General features: G+C 68.6%; 1 protein-coding gene across 2 annotated transcripts in view; it reads right to left on the bottom strand.

The window, feature by feature from the left end:
• Positions 1-199: 199 nt before the first annotated feature.
• LOC123830510 (SREBF chaperone) overlaps positions 200-15,721 on the bottom strand; it is a 35,049-nt gene continuing 19,527 nt past the window's right edge. For both annotated transcript variants that reach the window (XM_045856838.1, XM_045856836.1), the window contains exons 3-23: positions 15,560-15,689; positions 12,380-12,537; positions 11,540-11,760; positions 11,268-11,373; positions 10,594-10,766; positions 10,098-10,224; positions 8,867-8,979; positions 7,804-7,898; positions 6,490-6,588; positions 6,103-6,321; positions 4,962-5,338; positions 4,406-4,594; positions 4,136-4,337; positions 3,912-4,027; positions 3,293-3,815; positions 3,112-3,197; positions 1,660-1,742; positions 1,418-1,575; positions 1,160-1,240; positions 615-821; positions 200-531 (exon numbers count right to left, since the gene is read on the bottom strand). In XM_045856838.1, coding sequence (XP_045712794.1) covers positions 286-531; positions 615-821; positions 1,160-1,240; positions 1,418-1,575; positions 1,660-1,742; positions 3,112-3,197; positions 3,293-3,815; positions 3,912-4,027; positions 4,136-4,337; positions 4,406-4,594; positions 4,962-5,338; positions 6,103-6,321; positions 6,490-6,588; positions 7,804-7,898; positions 8,867-8,979; positions 10,098-10,224; positions 10,594-10,766; positions 11,268-11,373; positions 11,540-11,760; positions 12,380-12,537; positions 15,560-15,689 — 3,709 coding nt within the window. In that variant the 3' untranslated portion in view covers positions 200-285. The remainder of the gene's footprint in view (positions 532-614; positions 822-1,159; positions 1,241-1,417; positions 1,576-1,659; positions 1,743-3,111; positions 3,198-3,292; positions 3,816-3,911; positions 4,028-4,135; positions 4,338-4,405; positions 4,595-4,961; positions 5,339-6,102; positions 6,322-6,489; positions 6,589-7,803; positions 7,899-8,866; positions 8,980-10,097; positions 10,225-10,593; positions 10,767-11,267; positions 11,374-11,539; positions 11,761-12,379; positions 12,538-15,559; positions 15,690-15,721) is intronic.

Genomic DNA, 15,721 nt, shown 5'->3' with positions numbered 1-15,721 from the left:
GCTTGGGGCCACCCTTGGCTGCCACATCTCTGAAGTGGTTAAGAACCCCGCCCCCCGCCCCACCGCCCCGTCACTGGCCCCTTGCACTTACACAGCTCCAGCCTGCAGTGGCTGAGCTGCGCAGGGTCTGACCGAGTGAGTGCTGGAGGGGGCGCTCTCGTGGAGGAGACGCAGTGGCTCACGAGGTCCCTGGCGGGTGTGGTTTTTTAAAAAAGTTTAATATTACAGTCTCCAGGGAGGACGGCTGTCCCCAGGGAGGACGGCTCAGAGAGCCCCCGCCCGCCCTCAGTCCAGCTTCTCCAGCACGGAGGGCACGTACACCAGGCTGAGCTCGCTGCCAAAGTTGCAGACGATGGCGGCGTTGTCCAGCACCAGGATCTGGCGGGCGGGCTGGGCCTCACTCTCCTTACCCAGGTAGACGGTCTGTAACAGGTCCCCATAGTTTAGGTCCCAAAAGGAGACACAGCCTTGGCCACCGGTCACCAGCAGGTTGTCTGAGATGACACCCAAGCTTGCGCCACAGCCCAGGTCCTAGAGGCAAGGATGGGACGGGCTCAGGGTCGCAGCCCTTCCCTCCCCGATGCAGCGTGAGCGCACCGCCCCCACCTGCCTACCTGCTGAATGGAGTAGAGCTTGATGTTCGTGCTGCGGTCCCAGATGCTGATGAGGTCGTCCAGGCCGCTGCTGATGACGCAGGAGGTGGTGCAGGTGAGGGAGGTGACGTCCCCGCGGTGAGCGAACGTGTGGCTGACACGGCTGCCGGTCAGCACGTCCCAGAGGCAGATGGCGCCGTCTTGTCCTCCGCTGGCCAGCACCATGGTCTAGAGTGGGGGTGTTGACTCATGTCAGCCCCGCGGTCGCCTTCAAAGGGCTGAGTGTAACTTCAGGGCTGTGTACGTGTAACTGACCCCGGACAGTTAAGCGGGAGCTCAGTGCTGCCGCTGAGTGGAAACGAGGTGCCGGGCCGGGTGAAACGAGGTGGAGTGAGCCCGTGGGCCTTGTGCTTGCCCCCCGTTCCCAGAGGAACACGGTCAGGAGTGGGGTCACCGTGGCAGGGACCTGTCTCTACTGCGGGGTCCCAGTGTCCTTGGGGCCCTTGCTCTGCTTCCCAGGAGTCAGGAGCGAGGGCCCCGGCCCGCATGCACGTGCAGCCCCTCACCTGGTCCATGTACACGGCCGTGATGGCCCCCGAGTGGCCCTGCAGGGTGAAGAGGCAGCACGAGTCCTCCAGACGGAACACCTGGGGCAGGGGTGGGCGTCACATTCTGGTCTCCACTTTGCTGAACCACACTCTGGCCGGGAGGTCCCTTCCACGGCTCGCCCAGGAGACCACCAGCCTCTCCCTCACTGACCCCCGGCCCACCCACCCACCCAGTGCTGTTCGCTCCAGTGTCCAGGAGCCGGGGCCGGCACTCACCCTCAGCGTGTGGTCTTGGCTCCCAGTCACCAGGCGCCCAGCAGCGGCCTTCAGGGCTGTGATGGGTTTCTGGTGCGCGCAGGGCACTGTGTGGGTCAGGCGGCAGCACACCGTGTCATTGCTGCTGTACACGGGGGTCGTGGGAGAGCTGCCCTGTCCTGGGGACAACGGGCCGAGTGAGGGGTCTCTGAGAGGTACCCCAGCCCCAGGCGCAGGAACCTGCCCAGCCCAGCCCCTCTGACCTCGGAACTGCAGGGGGCTGAAGGCAGTGTGGGTCTCCAGGGAGAAGAAATCCAGGGACCCGTTGAGCCGGGCAGCCACAATCCTGAAAGAAAGAAGCACGGCCATGTGGCTCGCCCACAGAGCCCCCACCACGGGGCTGAGCCCCACACGGGCGGCACAGGCTCGGCTCTGCAGGGAGACGGGAGGGCCTGCAGCCAGCAGGGAGGCACAGGCGCTGGGGAAGAGGTGCTGGAGGGGCCCGGCTGCCATTCCATGATCCTCTGCCTCAGTTTCTTCATCTGGGGAATGGGGCCAACAGAACCCACCTCACAGGGTGGTCGCGAGGAGGAAAGTTAGTGTGGGTGAAGTGGCCCCTGGGGAGTGTCGTGTAAGGTTGTAAATGGAAAACAAGCCCGTGGAGGGTCCCCCTCCACAGCCTGGGGAGCTCTGAGGACAGGAATGCGCCCGAAGTCGGGCTGCGGCCTGCACCACCCCCCAGCGGTTCAAACAAGCACCACCCCTTCCGCCTGCTTTTCCACAAAGAAACCGGGATTTTCGTCGCTGCCGGGGAACGCCCGGCCCGAGCTGACAGGGAGACACGGGGGTGTTTGCCCCGCGGCCCTAAAGCCTGGGAGTGAGAAGGATTCAAAACCTTCCTGCAGCAGACGGCAACGCACATCTCTGACCTCTGCCCCTACATTTGTGGGCGCACCACAGAACCGGGGGAGACGTGGTGCAGGGGAAAGAGGGGGACGAGGAGAAGACTGTGGACACCAGGAACTCCAAACGTTGGACCAAGACGTGGGCTGTCCCTAAAACTTAAAAAAATAAATTTGCAGGCGAGAGTTTCCAAGAGTCAGGAAAACCGATGGACTTGGCCAGGCCTGAGAGCAGGGCATCGGCGGACGAGGCCTGTGCGAGAAGCGTGGTGAAGGCAAGCACAGCAGCAGCCAGAATGAGAGTGAGAGGCAAGAGGTACCTCTCCCGCCCCCAGAAAACGGGGGAGCCCTCTCGAGTGTGCGAACGGAGCCCCAGGAGCACCCCCGGCCAGAGTACGCTGAGGAGGGGGGCGAGAGCAGTGGCCAGTGTCAATGGAAAAGAAACATTTTTAACAAGAAGCTTCTGAAAACACCTTTTTTCTGTGACTGAAAATGCAGCCAGGAAACTCAGGAATGTCAGCACCAACAGGCTACATAGGGAACTCTGACTTCAAAGAGGTAAAAGGAGGAACACAGTACATTCGCTCGCCCCCCACCCAGCCCCAAGGTGCCGGTGAGTGGATCAGTGTCCTGGGAACTCGGTGCCAGGCCCGGTTCTACATGCTTCACACCTGCCACCCAGCCCTCCCATCCAGGTGGACCGCCCGCTGGTCACAGGCGTGGGGCTGGGCACCGGGAAGGGCGGTCAGGAGTGCGCCCTGGCCAGGAAGGGCTGGGGTGTCGGGGCTGAAGCAGGCAGCCTGGAACTCCCACCTTTTGTCCAGGAACACGAGGTCCGTGATTCCCGAGGGGACCTCCTCGCTGCTGCAGCGCAGCGTGCCCTCGATGGCGTCCCACACCTGCAAGCCAGGCAGCCGTGAGCGCCCGCGGGCTGGGGCGGCCCACAGCCCCGCCCCCTCCAGTGTCCCCGCCCCCCTCCAGCGCCCCCGCCCACCTCCAGCCGGCCGCTGCTGCGGCCCACCACGATGAGGCTGCCTTGCAGCTCCAGGCTCCAGATGGAGCCGTCCGCACTGGGGGCCCAGGCGAGGGCCGGGGAGCTCTTCTCGGGAGGACAGCCCCCCTCGTCCTCAGGGGCCAGCGGCAGCGTGGGCCTGGGGGAGGGTGGGCGCAGGACGGGTGCGTGGACCGGGGCGAGCCCCTCCTGCTGGTACACGCGCTGCACCAGGCGGCTGAAATCGTAGCCTGGGTTGTCCCGGACGCGGCCGCAGCCCGCCCGGTGCCGGGGCTCAGGCCGAGGGGGCTCTGAGAGCGGCGTCCGAACGGAGAAGTTGGTGTCGATCAAGCAGGTGAGGTCCGGCTGGTCCCCGAAGAGGGACGGCGGTGTGGGGCCCTGGGGCTGGTGCCGCAGCGGAGGGCTGTCCCCTGGCTCCTCTGGGCCGCTCTTGCCGCCGTCGGACAGCCGCTCCCAGCTCTCCTGGACCTCAAACACGCCGCCGCTGCCGCTGTCCCGGCGCTGCCTGCGGGAGGCCAGGAGGGTGGGGTGAGGACAGCGGGGTGCAGGGGCTGGGGGGCTGGCGGGGCTGGGGGGAGGGCGGACGGGGCCGCACACCTACCTGGGGCGCGGGATGCGCGTGAGGCAGTCTCCGGTCTGCGCGTCCCACACGCACACGCGGCCCGCCAGGCAGCAGCTCACCAGCAGCATGCCGTCGCTGGCCAGACACTCGATATCCTGCGGGGGTGGGGCAGGGCCGTGGGCTCCAGCACTGGTGCGGGGGCAGGGCGGGAGGGGCAGGGGGGGCGGGGCGGGAGGGGCGGGCCCAGCCCCCGCTGCACTCACCATGAGGTGCCCGCGCAGCACCAGGGGCACAATCTCCGTCTCGGGAGGCGTGTAGCCGTAGTCATCACAGGGCAAGTCTCCGCGGCGCCGCCGGCCAGGCCCACCCCCCGGCTGCCCGTAGTTGCGTGGGCAGAGCACGCGGTAGAGGCAGAGCAGCAGCAACACGAGGACGATGCCCGAGGCCAGGCCGAGCGCCGCCACCCTGGGCAGAGGGCTGTGGTCAGGCGCGCCCAGGCCCGTCCCGCCGGCCGCCCCCCTCCCGGGCCTTACTTGTACAGGGTGACGTCTCCATGGGCCTGCGCCACGCCCGGCCCCTTGGGGCCGGCCTCCCAGAGCCCGCCAGGGCCGGGCTGCGGCGGCGGCCAGGCGCTTTGGCTGTCCTGAGGGTGCCGCCCCTCCAGGGCCTCCCTTGGGTTCAGGTGGAGCGTGACTGGGATGACAGGCAGCAGGCTGATGTACCTGGGGCCGGGCAGCGGGTGGGCAGCCTCAGCCAGGAGACCCCCGGAAGAGTCCCCCTGCTGCTGCCCACCCCCACGCCCCTCCCTACTCTGCACAGGACTTGGCTCAAACTGCCAAACTCCAAGACCACCCTCCGAGGGCAGCTCCCCACGGGGTGGGGGGGAGCAAGGAGGCCCCTCCCTAGCCGGCTCTGACACCGTGACCTTGCTCTGTCACAGGCACCGGCCCCCAGCCACAGCTGTAGTGCAGGCCAGGACACACGGGAGTCCAACCAGGGGCTTCCCCACCCGAGGGGGCAAAGGGATGCTCTGGGGACGGCGAGCTGACGCCAGCAGGTGGGGGTGGCGCCTGGCAGGGCCCCACTGACCTCTTGGCCAGAGTGATGTTGTAGTAGCTGAACAGCGTCGGCCAGTGGCGGAAGGACAACTTCCTCCAAAGTTCCTCATCCTCAGGCCCCCAGGTGACCTCTGGGACAGGGCTGTCCTGGATGCTCTCTACCGGAGCCCCGGACTCAGGCATCTCCCCTGGCAACGTGTGGTTCTCCGGGAACTTAGGGGCGTCCGGTGGGAAGATGGAGAAGGCGGGGTCCGGGTGGCTGGCCGGCAGCACGCCCCCAGGCACAGGCATGGGGGTCAGGGTGCCCTCACCCAGGGGGCTCTGCTCCGTCACCTGGGCAGCGAGGTAGGTGCGCAGCCCTGCCGGGTCCGTGTACACCAGGATGCCGATCCAGACAACCGTGCCGGCCTGCGGAGGGGAGGCGGGGGCTCAGCGGGGCCTCTGGGACAGAGGGGCGGCCCCAACATCCCCTGCCCGCACGCTCGGCCCTCGTGCCCAGAGGTGGCAGCACAGGGACCTCAGGCATGAGGAGAAAGGAGCTGGGCCCCAATCTGTCTGTCCCCCCCCTGCCCCCTCAAGTCCCCTGCACCACCTGGGGTCAACTGCCACTGGAGGGACCCAGTTCCCCTCCCATGGTCAGGGCTTGGGTCTCCTGACCTGGAAACGGACGCCCTTAGGTGGGACAGTGCATCTCCCCACCCCCAGCCCCCCTCTCGGCTGGGACCAGAAGCCTGCCACCGTTCCCACGGTCTGTACAGCAAGCGGGCCCAGCCCCCTGACCTGCTCCAGAGACACCCCCGGGGCCGGCCCCTCCTCACCACTTCGGCTGCCCAGGAAAGGCCCCTAGGGCCCCCCCCACCCCTGTGCGGGAGTCACTCCACCCAGCCCTGCCCGATGCCTGTGCGCCACTAGCGGCCAATGAGCCCTGGCTCGGGAGCGTGGCTGGTTCATGCCGAGCGCCACGTCCAGGAAGCTCCTGTCCTGAGCCACTCGGGGGGACACTGACCCTTCCACCTGGTGACCCGGGGCTGCTTGCCCCAGAGATGGACCTCGCCGCGGGAGTCTGGGCTGGAGCGGTGCCCCTGCCACCACCTCTAAGGCCAAGTGCAGAGCGCAGGAGGGCCGCAAGCGCCGGCCCTCGGGGCGGGGGGGGGGGGGGGGTGTGCAGGTACCATGATGAGGCGCTGAGCCAGGCGGGTGCGCGCCAGGAAGTAGATGACACGCAGCCTCTTGGGGAGCCGCAGGTTCCGGAAGGAGGACGGCTGCAGTGTGATGGTGTGAGGCGTGGCTGGCCGCGTGGCCAGCTGCCGCTCGAAGCGCACTGGACGCCCCACTGGCTTCGCGGGGGGCAGGCAGGCTTCGGGGGGGGGCCGCCTGTTCAGGTCCGCCAGCTGCTGGGGCACAGCAGTCAGGGCCTGAGGGTGCTGCCCCGACGCCACCCACAGGGGCGGTGGCCCCGCCAGGGTCTGTGCCGCTCGCCCCGAGGCCCGGGGGAGCGCAGCCAGGGCTGAGGAGGAGGAGGGCGGGGCGGGGCGGGGCGGGGCTCGACCGGCTCGCACCTCCATCCGGCGGATGTCGATGGACAGGACGGTGGTGAAGAAGAGCATCTGAAGGAAGAAGTCAGACACCAGGCCCACGACGGCAAAAAGACAGAACTCCTGGAGTCAGGACAGACACAGGGACACCATGACCTCCCAGACCAGCGGCGCCTTAGAGAAGCCGGTCCCTGCCCACAGGGGCCTGAGCACCTGCTCAGCGGCCGGCAGTTTGGGGGATCTGGGCATGGCCAAGGAGGGGCAGGGCCAGCAGCTCCCTCCCTGCCCGCCAGGGGGCAGCAAGGACCTCTCAAATCCTTACCAGGATGAGGCTGAAGGATGGGCGCTCTCCCTGAACCCTCTGACCGACCCCCCCCCACCCCCCAGAGGAGAGTCTGAGGCGAGCTGGGAGCTCTGAGTCCCACCAGCCTGCAGAGAGCCCCTGGCCAGACTCCCGGGTGTGGACCTGCCCACAGCTCTGGCTGACAGCTGCGCTGGGCCCCTGGAGGGAGGGAGGGAGGGAGGCTGGAAGGACCTAATTCTGTCCTGAGACTGCACGAGGGTGGTCCCTCTGCTGCCCAGGCTCTGTCCGGGGGCGGAATTTTCTCAGGTTTAAGTCTTCCTCCCGTGCTCTTGTTTGATTGTTTGAGACCTCTGGCGCATCACCGAGGCTCAAGCCTGCAAGGATCCAGCACGTGCGGCCACGCCAGCTCTCGAGTCCCCAGGCTGCCCCGTGCGTGCCCTGCAGACGCCCTGGGGGCCACCTAGGGGACGGGCCTGCCAGTCCCGGCACAGCGCCGGACAGGACGCGTCCCTCCCTGCCTGCCGCTCCTCCGCCGCCGCCCACAGCCCCACCGCCCACAGCCCCACCGCTGAGCGAGGACACTGCCGAGAGCGGGCGCCACTCTGGGCAGTGGTGGCGACCCCCCTGTGGGCGTGGGTAGGACAGGTGCCTACGGCCTGCGGGTGGGGGTCAGGGAAGGCAGGAGGGGACTGGTTCAGGGACCCCCCCCCAGTTCTGCCTGAGAAACAGGTAACCAGGCCTGATGGAGACTGGGGTCGGCCACCAGCCCTCGTGTGCCCACCGAGTGCCCTCCTTCCCTGGGGCCGAGTGGCGGAGAGTAAGGGGTCGAGGTCAGACGTGGAGCCAGCTCCTCACGGAGCATGACCCCACAGCCCAGCCGTGGCGCACTGAGGACTTCTCCCAAACTGGCCCGCCAGGGGCGCCCTGTGCACACTGGCCGCCGCCTTGGCGCAAAGGGGCCCCCCTCAGAGGTGAGGCGCTGTGCTGGGGGGGGGGCACCCACACTCGGCCCGGAGGCGGGCCTGCGGGCTCACCTGGATGGCGGGCACGAGTGTGAAGTAGCCGATGAGGATGATGCCCAGCTCCGTGGCCATGTTCTTCATTATGGACCAGCTCTCGCAGCTGAGGCCTGCGGGGACGACGGGGCCGGGGCCGCGCGCGGTCGCTGTCTGCTCCGTGTCCGCACTCGCCCCGGGGGCCTCGGACGCCAGAGGCGTGGGCGGGCGCCCAGCCTCCCGGGGCGGCCGTCCCCCGGCGCGCCAGCCCACAGGAGGCCTCGCGCCTGGGCCCCACGGCGGCCATCACTGCGCAGCTGCTCAGGGAGCGGCTCGCGGGGCCCAGGGAGGGAGAAGCAGATGCTGGGGCAAGCGAACGCAGCGCTGCCCACCCCCGCACACCCAGCCCCCACATGCCATCTGCTTGGCTTGGGCGTGGGGAGAGCGTGCCCCCACCGGGTGGCAGAATGACTCCAGGGATGTAAGAGCCGGCTCTGCTCCTCCCCCAGCCCCTCCCCAGGGGGGGCGCAGTGCAGGGCTCTGAGCACCCAGGGCAGGAGCCACCTCCCGGGTCGCCCAGGAACGCCACACCTGGTGCGGGCCGGCCTCTCGCAGCAGCTCAGGGGTCTGCGGACCCAACGGCCGCCGCAGCCCTATTCCCACAGACACAGGTGGGAAAAGGGGGAGCCGGCACTCAGACTGGACCCCCAGGCCCAGGCTCTCCTCCAGCTTCCCCAGAACCCAGGTCCCCAGCTTCTGCGCCCAAGGCCACAGCTGTGGAGACAGCCCCTCTGAAGTGACTGGCCCCCGGCTACCGTGGGGCACGGAGGCAGGAAGGGAAGTCACCGGCCCAGACGAGAGGCCGCCAGACACAGCAGCCCCGCAGCACAGTCTGGCCTGCTCTCTTCCCGACACGGGAACCAGGACAAAGGCCCCTCCGGACACGCGCTAACAAGCTGCCAGGACCTGGTGGCCCACCCACGTTACACAGGCGGGGATGGGGGGGCCAGAGCAGGGGAGGTGTCTGCACCCCCGTTTCCTCAGCAGGAGGCAGCGCCACACAGCCCCTCACCCTGGGGCACCCCACTCCCCCCTGCGTTACCTTGGGCGATGCGCAGCTTCACCTCCAGGTCCACGGGCGTCGAGACCACCGACTTGGTGAGCACCAGCACGTTCTCCAGCCCGATGACCACCACGAGGTAGGGGAAAATCTCGCTGGGGGCAGAGGGGGAGAGAAGGTGAGGGCAGCGCTGAGCGCCCCCGACACAGCCAGCTCTCAGCAGGTCTGACCTCGGGGGGGTTGGGGGGACTGTGGGGTTTGCAGCCTGCAGGAGGGGCTGCCCAGTGACCCCTACAAGCACAGGGCGGAAGCCCCACCCTCCGCACCGACCCCCCACAGGGCCCTGACCATGCGGCGCTCCCCTTGCAGGCAGGTGGCCAGCCCCAGCCCCAGCCCCAGCCCCAGCGCAGTGGAGGGAGGGCTGCGAGCACACCAGCCTCTCCCGGCCCGAGGAGGTGGCTGTGGCCGAACGCAAGCCGCGCTCCGGGCCGGGCCATGAGGACGGAACCTCAGGGGAGTGGCCTGCAGGCCCGCTCCCCTCTGTGGAGAGGCTGGCCTCGGAGAGGCGTCCTATGAACACGAGCGGCTCCCGGGCCCACCGCACGCACCCGTGGGGAGGGGCGCCAGCACCCGCGGGTCAGGAGAGGAAGCAGGCCTTCCAGAGCAGGGAGGGAAGCGGGAAACACAGCGTCGTGGTGTCTGCGGCCAGCCCGACAGGCCGAGGCAGGACCCGCTGGTCACACGCGCCGGCGGCCGGGCCACGCAGACCGAGGCTGGAGCACAGGCCCGGGGCCTCCAGCCCAGACTCGGAGAGCAATGGCGGGGGGAGCAGTTACCAAGGAAAGGGGACAGCTTACAGAGCGTGCCCGTAACTTTTTAAAAGGTGAGACTAAAATGACCTGTTAGGCATCTAAGTGTTTTAATAGTAAAAAAGGAAGAAACACACACTTGTCTCTCACAGCACCTGTGGCTCAAGCCATGGAGCAGCACGCTGTGCACATGGGTACGAAGACAGAAACACGCATGCCCACATTCACACGCTATGCACACACATGCAAGGCAGAACCACAGGTGCCCATGCAGAAACACGCACGTGTGCAGACCCTGCACACACAAACATGCATGTTACGCATGTGCATATACTGATACACCACACATACACACACACACACACACACACGAACACAAACCAGGTAACTTAGGGAGCAAACGTGCTTCTTGCCAGACGTCAGAGTGACAATGCGCCCCGGCGGGGCCCACCCCGAGGACCTACCCGCCGTTGAGGGTGGGCGTCAGGCCGAAGAGCGTGCAGAGCCCCACAGACATGAGCAGCGAGCTGAGCACGGTGACCACAGCGGCCAGCGCCAGCCCCCACTTGGACTTGACCATGTCGATCTTGCCTGCACAGCAGAGGGCACGTCAGGGCGGCGCCCTCCCAGCCCCACACCCGGGGCCCTGAGCTGAGCTGCCCGGAGCAGGGTGCGCCTGACGACGCGGAGGGAGGGAGGGTCCCTGGTGCGACCCGAGGAAGGGGCAGCCGTGCCCACCTCCCGCCCGGCCTCAGGGACAGTGTGTCTCTGGAAGCCCCCGCCCGGGAAGGCTCTTTTCCTCAGAAGCAGAGGAGCCCCGGGCCCGTGACTCTCCTGGGGCACGAAGCCCTGGCTTTGGTGACCACGGGGCGTGTCCTGCATCTCTGCCCAACCCTTCCTCCCCCCGCCCCCGGGGCAGGGGAGCCCAGCCGCCTCGCCGCGAGCCTCGCCGCGACCTACGCGTGGAGAAGTAGATATAGGCGAACAAGATGATGTAGGTGGTCACGAGGGGGATGAGCTCGGCGACGCCGATCTCCTCCTTGAAGTGCACGTGCACCAGGCTCTCGGCCCGCAGGCTGCAGTTGGGGCTGGGGTGCAGCAGCATCAGGCGGGCCCGCAGGCTGCCCAGGAACCTGGCCACGGAGCAGCGGGGGGAGGGGCTGTCCCTCTTGGTCCAGGGGACACGGGCAGCCCCAGGAAAGGGGCCCCCAAAGCCTCCCTCCTGCCCGGGCTGGCGAGGGCTCCTCCGCAGAGGGTGCCGGCAGCCCCTGCCCGACCAGCCTGCCGCTCAGAAGGCCGAGGGCCCTGCAGAGCAGATCGGAGGCACGTCTGGGGCCCCGCCCTCGCCGGGAGCCGCCTGCAGCGCTCTGCCAGGCAGGACTCTCGGGCCACAGGGGCTCAAGGGCAAGCAGCTGGTGAGCACTGCCCACCAGAGACGAGCAGGGCACCAGGACACTACTTGCCAGCCCTGCCTCTGTCCCTCACGCCGGACCCCACGCCTTCAGTCTGAGGGACAGAGACACTCCAGCAGGAAGCCTGGACACTGCACGGTCCCAGGGACACTCTGGGCACCCCAAGCGGAACAGGGGCTGCCACCCACAGCCCAGGCCAGAGCGCCGCCCTGCAGGCCTCACTTGGCATGGTAGCGCCGGAAGACCAGGGTGATGGTGTAGGAGGCCATCCTTTTCCGGGTGAACAGGCCCACGCCGCTGTACTTCCCGGGGACGCCGAACAGCAGGTCTGCGGGCAGAAAGCAGCCGGCGCTGGGCAGCCGCCAGGAGCCCCTCCCCACCGCCGCCCTCAGGCACGAGGGGTCACCCCCTGATCCGCCAGAGCACCCATCGGAGAGGGCTGGGCCCCCGACAGGCACCCGCACGGGCCCTCGGGACGCCGGCCCCGAGGGTACCTTTGAGCGTGGCCGAGGTCTGCAGGGTCTTGGGCTCGTGCTGGTGGATGGTCCTGATGATGTCGGGGTCGGCCTGGAAGTGCTCGCGGTCGTTCTGCCAGAAGTTGGCCGGGGACAGCAGCAGGCATCCATGCTCAGGGAGCAGGTTCCGGAGCTTCCTGAGGCCGGGCAGCAGGTCGGTCACCTGCAGGCACACCTCCTCCAGGCTCCTGGTCCCCGAGCTGTGTGGAGACAGCCCGCGGCCTCTGCTGTGTCTGCCAACGCAGGGCAGCCCGCCGTGGGGACGGGCCGCCGGTGTCATCAAGTCCCCAGAGCCTGGGGGTCAGGGCAGCCACCCTGCGGCTGTCGGGCCTTCCAAGTTCACCTGGAGCCGGGAGGCTGACGGCTCTAGAGAGAGGCCTGCCTGGGAGCATGCGCAGCCCCACCCGCAGAGACGCCCGGACCAACTCCACGGGCAGCAGGGCTGCTGTGGAGATCGGGGGGCTCCGCTCCACCCACCAGGCCTGTCCACGCCCTTCGCTAACTACCACCCCAGCAAGCAGCCTGCAAGGCCAGCCCGCTCCAGGGATCCCTGAGCTGGGGCCTCAGAAGCGTACCCCCAGGGAGAGCTTGCTTCTCGACAGCATGGCCATCACGTGTCATAACCCCCCCGCCACAGGGAGCATCTGAGACACAAGGCCACCGGCTCTCCGTCAGCTCACCCCAGGCCAGCCCAGGGGGCCCCCTCCCGGTCCGACACCGGGCTCCAGCTGTGCCACCTGCACAGGTGCAGGGGCCTCAGCCACAGGGCGCTCGCGCGTGCTCAGAAGTGCAGGGCGGGCTGGGTCCCTCGGTGGGTACCTGTCCCGCAGCACGTGGTTCCGGATTTCCTCCACCAGCTGGAAGGCCCGGGACAGAGGGGAGCGGAACACGTCCACAGCCAGGAGGTTCCTGTGCCAGGGGGACACCGAGGACTTCACGAAGATCTGCTGGATGTAGGCCACCGGGGCTCCCACGTACTGCGGGGGGACGGGGCAGAGAGGCCGGCTCGCTCGGGGCGGGGACACGGGTCCACGTCCAGACCGAGCGGCCACCGTGGGGCCCGAGGGGCAGGCCTGCCACTGCGAGGGCACCCCCAGGGGCACTCGGTTCCCTGGCGAACCCCTCTCCCACCCACTGCCCAGCAGCCTGGGGTCCGCAGGCTGCGGCCCGCAGGCTGACGACCCCACGCCCGCTGGCCTGACCGAGTGTCACTGGGACACTGCCATGCCCGCCGCTCCGCCCACGGCCGCGGTCTGGGCCCGAGCGGGCACTCACGCCAGGGTCCATGTGACCCACGAAGCCTGAGACAGCGCCATCTGGCCCCTCACGGACAACGCCTGCCGACCCCGCAGCGCCAAGATGCAGACACGCCGCACACACACTGCCCGCACACACCACCCACTGTACACACCACACCCCCCACTGACACCACACACCCCCAATATACACCTCCACACCCCACTGACACACCTGCACAGCAGCAGCGCGTGCAGAGGGCGAGCGTTAGGAAAACGCCAGCAGCAGACGCTGCGCAGCCCCCGAGGCTGCCCCGTGAGCAGCAAGGTGCCTGCCTGCCTGCCTGGGTGTCAGCTCGAGCGCCACGGCCCGAGGTGGCAGGGGGACGCACACCCAGTCGTCCTCACCGCTGCGCCTCGCCCCCCACCCCCATGAGGACCTGCCAGCTGCCCTTGAAGAAGCACCGGCAGGCACTGCAGTGGCCACGGTGCTCCCACGAGTGAGAGGCGTGGGCTGACTCCCAGTGGAGGACAGGACCCAGAGCCCCCCAGGGAGGGGCTGGATTCACCCAGGCAGGGTCACGGCCAGAGGCGCTGCAGCTGCGTGGAGCCCTGAGGCAGGGGAGGCCTGGCGGGGGGCGGGGCGGGGCGGGGCCTCTGAGGAGCAAGGGCCCGGGGGCGGGGGGGGGGAGGAGGGGGGGACGCCCAGCCTGGGCAGGCAGGGCACTGCCTTTCACGACCACGCTGAGGCCCTGGGGAGCCCCGGGGAGCCCCAGGGACTCCGGCCAGCAGTGTTCACGGGATGAGGCCCTGCCCAGGGCTCCTCGGAAACCCCACATCCAGGCCCCCCGGCCACACAGACGCTGGAGGGCAGCCCTCTGTGGATCTCCAGGCCGGGCCTGGTGTGAGGTCCTGGTTTCACCGTGACCTGCTCTCGGGGGCCAGGCCGGTGCAGGGGACCTCGGGCCTGTGTGCTGTCTGGGTTGGTCTGTTCCTAAAAACACAATCCTTCCTTCACGTTCACACGAGCTCCGGGCATTTACTCCTTTCCCTGGACACACTCATGATCCAGAGGACCCGTTCCTCAGCGCTTCTGAGAAACGGGCCTCCGGGGCCTGGGCAGGCAGCGGGGTGGGGAGGTGGGAGGGGCGGGCTCGGGGCACCCAGCTGGGGGCGCCCACCCGGGCTCAGCCTCTGGCCCCAGCCCCACCGTGCGCCCTGGACTCAGGTCTCCCCGTTCTCCAGGCCTCGGGCCCTCCCTCACGCAAACGCTCACTCCCCTCACTGGGGGGAGTGGGCCTGGGGTCCCAGGGCGCGCGGGGCCACTGCCAGGACCAACGAGGCCACACGCAGAGCCTCCCAGCAGAGCGGCGGCCACCGGACGGCGGCTCCATCTACAGCTGCTCCGAGCTCAACCCCTCCTTCCCTCTCACCCCCCCGCCCCTGGCCGGGACGTCTCGGTGTCCGAGTGCCTCCGGGTTCAGTGAGAACCACGGCCACGTGTCACTGCCTCAACGGGGACGGCTTCCCACCGCCTGCGGACTGAAGTCTCGACCCCACGGCCCAGGATCCGCCCGGTCCCACCTGCCTCATCACCCGCCCTGCCGCAAGGAGACACCTCGCTTCCGACTCCCTGGCTCCTGAGCGAGCTGTGCTGGCTCTTTGCGCCGCGAGAAAGCTCTCCCGAGCCTCCACTGCGTGCAGAACACCAGACTGTCCAGGTGTGAGTGCAACATGGCTTCCACGGGGCCGCGCTGCGGAGCCAGAGCAGCCGCCCAGGAGGGTCGAGGGAGCGGTGCGTGCCGGTGTGCAGCCCCCCTCCCCGTGCCGCCAGGCAGAGCCCACACCGTGGCCCCGGCCTCTCGGCCCCGGCCAAGCCTGACCCAGGACGGCGGCGGCGGCAGTGGCGATGGCCACGCTCGTGCGTCCATGCGAGTGGCAGGCCGGAGGCGTGCTGCCCCGAACCTCCGCGTCCTCCCCCTCCGCCCTCTGACAACACGTAACGCGGGCGTGAGCAGAACTGCTTTCCCCGTTTCACGAAGGCGGAAATCAAGGCACAACGGTGTTCATTAACACGCCCTGGGCCACACGCCCGAGAAACGCCAAGTTCTGCTTTGCTCTTCTCTTCCTCTTGTGAAACACCGTCTCCCCAGAGGGAGCCACGCCCCCAAACCCGCAAGGCCCTGGTCGCAGCGACTGCAACCCAGGGCGGGCCTGCCGGGAGCACCAGGGCCCCGCAGAGCCGGCCGGGTGAGTCCTCTGGGCAGCACCCTCGGGGGCCCGCAGGGCCGGCCGCCACCCACTGGGGGACGCGAGGCCTCGGCAAAGGGAGAAGGGGAGCCCCACAGACAGAATGACGGCTCGCAAGAGATCAGAACAGCCCGATTCAAGGCGACGGGCGCTTCGACACACGCGTCGCAGAGGAAGACACCTGGACACAGGGAACCTCCCGTGGGCTGCTGGGAAAGGGGACCAAGACCACGGGGACCTCCCCACCATGCATCAGAAAGGCTCCTCAGAGACCGGACAGTCCCGCCAAGGCCACAGAACAGACCGGACTCGAGCGCAGGGAAACCCACAGAACCGTGTGGGCGACGGGTGGGCGCGGCAAGGATGACCCTTCGCCCCATCGTCTCCCCCCCCCACAGGGCCCCGCCCCCGGCCAATCGAGAGAGACGGACACCCCCCTCGAGGGGCCCTGGACAGGAGGGGCACCACACACCGAGGAAGGGCGGGGCCCCGCGCAGACGCGCCCAGCACCTACCCAGTCCGGCTGCTCGCTGGGCTCCCCTGGTCGGCGGTCGGCGGCCACGGGTGGGGGCGCGTAGTCCTTCACGGGGGTGGCGAGCTCCACAGGCCCCGTCCCGGGCAGGGGCAGCTTCAGCAGGGGGTAGCTGGGGGCGGGCGAGAGGAGAGGAGAGGGGGG

Source organism: Phyllostomus hastatus, unplaced genomic scaffold, assembly GCF_019186645.2.
Source record: "Phyllostomus hastatus isolate PE091 unplaced genomic scaffold, TTU_PhHast_1.1 phas_scaffold_129, whole genome shotgun sequence".
In the NCBI taxonomy this organism is placed as follows: domain Eukaryota; kingdom Metazoa; phylum Chordata; class Mammalia; order Chiroptera; family Phyllostomidae; genus Phyllostomus; species Phyllostomus hastatus.
This window is presented reverse-complemented; position numbering and strand designations above follow the sequence as displayed.